Source organism: Trachemys scripta, chromosome 18 (assembly GCF_013100865.1).
Source record: "Trachemys scripta elegans isolate TJP31775 chromosome 18, CAS_Tse_1.0, whole genome shotgun sequence".
In the NCBI taxonomy this organism is placed as follows: domain Eukaryota; kingdom Metazoa; phylum Chordata; order Testudines; family Emydidae; genus Trachemys; species Trachemys scripta.
Window position 1 is genome coordinate 4,474,440 of NC_048315.1, and position 6,000 is coordinate 4,480,439.

General features: G+C 46.9%; 1 protein-coding gene across 1 annotated transcript in view; it reads left to right on the plus strand.

The window, feature by feature from the left end:
- DOC2B (double C2 domain beta) overlaps positions 1 to 6,000 on the plus strand; it is a 147,822-nt gene that overhangs the window by 64,997 nt on the left and 76,825 nt on the right. Inside the window, exon 4 of the mRNA XM_034752836.1 lies at positions 4,861 to 4,970. Coding sequence (XP_034608727.1) covers positions 4,861 to 4,970 — 110 coding nt within the window. The remainder of the gene's footprint in view (positions 1 to 4,860; positions 4,971 to 6,000) is intronic.

Consider the following 6,000-nt stretch of genomic DNA (forward strand, 5'->3'; position numbering starts at 1 on the left):
TTCGGGCTACGTGAACTCAGCACTGGTGAAAGATGTTGGGTTGGCAGCCTGGAGATGAGGCCCCTCTTTTCTCTAGCTCCTGAGGATGATTAAAATGGTGGGGAGTGGTGCGGCAAGGTGCCCCGCACTTCTGCTGCCCCACCAGTAGGGAGGAAAGTGGCTTGGCCAGTTAGGTCAAAGGGAATCTTTCCATTGACTTCAGCAAGTTCTGGTTCAGGCCCCCATTGAGTACTTAGCCCCTCTCCATGGAGATTGTCAGCTTGTGCAGGTTGGGATGTGCAGCATCTGTGACGTGGCCTGAGACCCACCAAAAAAAGAACAGGAGTACTTGTGGCACCTTAGAGACTAACAAATTTATTTGAGCATAAGACCTACCAGACTCATTTCCTGCAGGCCCCTGGCTGGAACATCTTTCAGCTCAAGTTTAAAGCAGGCCGTGGAAAGGACCATGAAGGGTGGGGATAGGTGGGACAATTTGCCATCCAGTATTCCTCTGAAAGAGCCTCTTTCACTCCCAAATGGGCTGTGCGCAAAGGTAATACATTCCCCTAGAGTAAGGGATGAAGCCATCTTCCTCCCTCGCTTGGAAAGCGCCAGCATTTCTTTCATTTGTGGAGATGATGGGGCACAGTTGTCACACCAGTTCTCTGCCGCTGTGGTTGCATGAGCCCGACCTGGGAACGTATTAGTAAACATCATTCCAGCTAGAAGCTGGAATTGCAGTGCTGCTACGCCTCACTTTGTGCTGCCAGCAGAGGGGTACAACTGATGCCCAGTCAAGTAGGCTGTGCTATGTGAGAGATGTGGGGGATGAGGTGTGTGGCTTTCTTCCTAAACCTTGGGAGGGCATGAGTTTATACCCTGATGCATGAGGTTTGGTTACGCCATTTTACATCCAGCAACAGTATTTGTCTCTGTGATCGCCACTGGCTGACTACATGCTGGGCAAGTATTGCCTTGTATTTGTTTGAATTTACATTTTGTTCATTCACTGACACCTCCCTTCCCCCGTGCCTCGCCCCAAAAAGCCTCTTGAGCCGACAGACCCAAAAGCTCTAGCTTTTTCCAGGGTCTCTCTGTACTCACGGGCTACTGCTTGGCTTTCTTGCTTTTGCATCTGCCTCTCTCTCGGGGTCTGTCTGTTCTCAATTTCTGTGTGTTCTGCCTTCCTTCACACCCGCTTGGTCACAGTGCCCATGCGGTGCTGGTTTCTGGGCAGAATCTGTTGGGCCTTGTTTTAGGTGTTGCCCCCTAAGTGTTTCTTACAAACTATCTTAAGCGAAGGGTGAGTTCACACATCAGTTGGAAGAAGGTTTTACCTCAGCCCATAACAAGTTTTCACCCAGCTCTGAACATTTTCTCTGGTGTTGTGTCTTTCGTTATTTGTTCCTGTTACTTTGTAAATTAAAAAATAAAAATAAAATACAAGGCTTAATTTATACCATCCTACAGCTTGATAATGCCTCTACTTTTCCTGTCTTCTGCTTTTATTTGCTGCAGCAGCATTTCACATCAGCCTTTGCTTTGGCCATGTCCAGCTTTGCCAGGAGTGTGATGTGATACCTAAAATAAAGAGCAACGGAAGTAACTAGTCCATTAGTTCAGATGGCATTGTTTAAATCAGGCTTTGTTTGGCCACTGCTGCATATTCTGGGCAGCTGAGGGCCTGCACCCAATTTATTCCTGCTCTGTATTTTCCTACCATAGCTAGAAATTGTTTAAAGTGACATGGATTATGTATCCATTTCCTTAATGCTTTATAGTTTTATTGCCCGTCTTCATCGCACTTTTGTTTTATTCCGCTGGATATTCTTCCTAACCAGTCCATCTACTGTTCCCAATGGTTATACAATGGCAGCATAAGTATTTTCTTTTGGTTACCCTGGTATTGTCAATTACAAGTGTTCAAAAATTACAAGTCAGCTCCTCCTTTCCCCCCAATATCATGAGATTTTTTTTTTTTTAAATATTGGGCTTTGGGGCGGATTTTCCCTCCTACATTTTCAAGCTTTTCTATGCAACCAGAAGGGCTAGAAAGTTACACGGGGGAAAAAACAAACAAACTGACGTTCTAACATGATCACCTGACTCCAGGAGCTGGGGCTTTGAGAAAAGCACCAACTATCATAAGAGTTTTGAAACAATCGTCTGAGTTGGCAAGACTGCCCTGAAAGAGCAATTATAAGAGATAATTGACAAGTCTCACTTTAAGATGATTTAAAAGGACTTCAGAGCTGGGGAAAGATGGAGGGTTGACAGTTCTAGAGCATGAAGTCCCCTCTCTGGTCCTGATTCTAAGCAAGTGTGTTTGCTTTTAAAAAGATGCTGAGGTTCATCTTGTTACAGCATATGCACAAATCCCACTGAAGCCAATGGGGCTCAATCATTTGCTTGCAGTTAGGTATGGACTTAAGGACAATGCTGGATCAGGGCCTTTCTCCACAGAGCAGGTACAGCATGGTACCCCGGCTTGTTCTGTAAAGGACTGCCATAACTTAGCAAAGCCAATGGAAAGAGTCCCGATCCAGGATGACGCTGGCCCTTTAAGAGGGAGCAGGGCCAGTGCCCCTGTGCTGCATCAGCTGACCCAAATTAGGCTTTAAAAGGGGACGCCTGGGGTGTGTGGGGAGAGACCTATTAATGAGAGCGATCCAGTGAGTCAGAGTTAGGAAGCTATAGGCACAGGAGCATCAGGGCTGCGAGAGCCCAGGGAGGGGAGACAGTGGGAGCCTGAAAGGTGAAGCCGAAGGGGAACCATCCTTGGGTATGTAGCCCACAGGGAGCTGAAGAGCTGAATTTGTTTTGTTTAGGTGGGGACAGTAGAACTGCCTAAGAGAGACTGTGGGTGTGGTAGTGGCCCCTTTGGGAAGAAGCCCTTGTTACTATCCTGTTCACACACTGCAATGGGCTTTGGATCAGACCCGTAGTTAGGAGATAGGTGTCGTCTCCATTGCCTTTCTGTCCTGGACACCACTACTGAAAGTGCCGGTATTCGAGCCAGCTGGGGAGGTGGTTCGTGATGTGGCTTTTCTCTGTTCTCCAACTTATGGCCTATAAATGTCCTGCTGGTCAGCAGAATTGGCCAGAAGCCCGTGCAGGGAAAAAGAAGCCTCTTGTTGTTTCATTGTGGTGGTGTGGGGCTACTAAATACAGATTTTCCACCATCAAGATTTGGACTTGGACACTTAATTTTGGCCTCTACATTGGCAGCCCCTGGGTTTTTCAAACTCTGGAGCAAACTGAATGATCTGGGAACCTTTTCATCAAGAGGTTCAGCCAAGGGGTATGAAAATGAATTCCTCACGAGCCTGTTTTCTGGCAAAGCTCCATAGGACGTGTATGCTGACGAGAGACCCTTAAACAGGCCTGTGCTTTGACTCATCTCATAGGCAGAAGGCAGCTGGGATGCTCTGGTGATCGCCACTGGGAGTGGAACACATTCCCAGTTAGCTTCCTAGCGCCTGTTCTAGGCTAACATTTAGGTATTGGGTAACTGTGCTCTAGGATGCGGCCAGCGCTCGTAACAGGTGGAGCAGACTTCCCACGAGGCCTTGCAATGAATGAGCAATGATTTAATAATGTGCACTGAGAGAAGAACAAAAAAAGGAAAATAAATCCATCCAAACAATGGCTCTTGGAAGCATCTCAATAATGCGCTAATAAAATATACTCATTGGGATGGTTACTTATTTTCAGAAATGGATCTGATGTACGGGCACAGCAGTGTGTTTTTTAGTGACACTCCATTATGGTGCCAATGCTTTTTGGAAAAGGCCCTGTGCCGTTTTAGGATTTCATTATAGTATCCTGCTGCACGAGGTGTCGTCCCTGGTTTGACACTGTTGCGCAGGAGTTAGACTGAGGGTTTCTAGCTGTTACGGCCTTGTCTGTGCTAGAAAATTGGACCACTAGCATTGGAACTGGTGGGTTAGCATCGCTGTCTGCATAGCCATGCTGCTTTGGGTCTATTGTGTTTTTCCCATTGCCCACATTAGTCCTGTGTGCCTTTTTTTGCTGTCACAATGTCCCTTGGGTTCCTAGGCTGTGCTTTCCAGCGCAGCTTCTTGAAAGCAGTGCGCTAAGTGTAGCGAGTCGGTCAGGCCTGCGAGGAGTTGCTGTGAACCCTTCTCCAGCTGGTCCCAAAGGGGCTGTGTTACACTTGGGGACTCTGGGACTTGGTAGTACACCAACACTGTCCCTCACAAGCTCCCACGCCGAGCCTTGACATGTGTCTCTAGTTTCCTCTTGCCTTGTTAGGGTGGTAATTGCCCTCTGCTATGGCGCTGTGCCATGTCCCTCCGGTACAACTGTTGTGACCTGGGGTTAAAAACAAGCTGCCACATCTAATTAAACGTGCATCCAGGAAACGGTTCTGGGTCTGCCAGGAACTGTAGCTGCACTAAACACAGGGATGCAAATAAACATCCAGACCAGCAAACTTTTTTTTTTAAATAAGCCTGAGTTGATTCTACCCTATTCTCCCCTCACTCCCCCATATAAATGAAGTCCCTGGTCTCCTACTGCTCTTTTCCGAGCTGCTTATTGTACAGGGTGTTGGATGGATAATTGGATTGCTCTATAAATGACCCACAAGGCCACAGCCTTTGTGCACCTCCAGTTACCTGCCGCACCAGCCTGGGGGATTTTTGCTATCCCGTGTGGGGGGATCAGCAGGGTGGTGCAAAGTTGCTAGATGAGTATTGGAACTGAGGGCCAAAGGAGATCTGCTCGAGTATGTTGCTTCATCATTTCATGGCCTGTGTTTAGTTTCCCAAGTGTTTATTCATCATCTGCATCCTGTAACTAAAGCAGTTACCTGGGGCAGGCTACCTAACCAGGTGTATTATTTGCTTTTTCCAGGCGAATAAACTAAGAACAAAAACTTTGCGGAACACTCTGAATCCCACCTGGAATGAAACCCTCACTTACTATGGCATCACGGACGAGGATATGATTCGCAAGACGCTAAGGTAAGTGTAACCCTGGGGACATCTCGTGGAGATGCAGGTGGAGCGGGTCATATGTCTCGTTATTTGGAAAGAAAGCTTTCTTTGTACTCACTTGATCTATGTGTGGGAAGGGATCGAATGCATATTGTAGTGATGCGTTGAGAGGGGAAGCCAGTGAAATCCCCACTCCATACTCCTGCTGTCACCAATCTGCACTGGTGTGAATAGCCAGCCAAAAAATCAGGCCCATTGTATTTCAGCTAAATCTGAGCACCTTCAGTCAGCCACATACCGCATTGCACCAAGGTGCCCACCAGTTGAGAAGAGATGTGACATGTTCATCGAGATTACCGGGCACCCAGCTTCAGTGGCCTAAAATCTTCACTACTAGCAGCCGTGGCTGGGATTCTCAAAAGAGCTCAAAGGAGTTAAGTGCCCAGCTCTCATTGAAATTGATTGGAAGCCAGACATCTTACCTTCTTCAGACCTCTTTGAAAGTGCCAGCCCATGTAGCTAGCAGATCTTTCAGGCTATGCCAGGCCTGGGATGTGTTTATAATGGAATATCAATAATTAGGGTACAACACAGAAGGCTCCCTTTGGCTGGTGTCAAGCTGTCACCTGGGCATGTGCTGTTCAGACTGCAATCCTGATAGGACATTTATAGCTCCTTCTCTCCAGCAGATCGAGAGATAATTATTATTTCCCAAGGCCCCTCATTTGCACACTCCTCCTGCAGGGATCAATCACAGCCCTTCGGTGACAGACATTTGATTTATAAGCTGCCTGGATTTGAATAGCTGGTGAAGAGCCCTATAGCATTTCATCATTACAAGCTTCGTAATTTATCAACTTGGGGTCTGATCTGCAATTTTTTTAACCTTATAATTCCCAAAGCTGCTAAAAGAAGAACAGGAGGACTTGTGGCACCTTAGAGACTAACAAATTTATTAGAGCATAAGCTTTCGTGGACTACAGCCCACTTCTTCGGATGCATATAGAATGGAACATATATTGAGGAGATATATATACACACATACAGAGAGCATAAA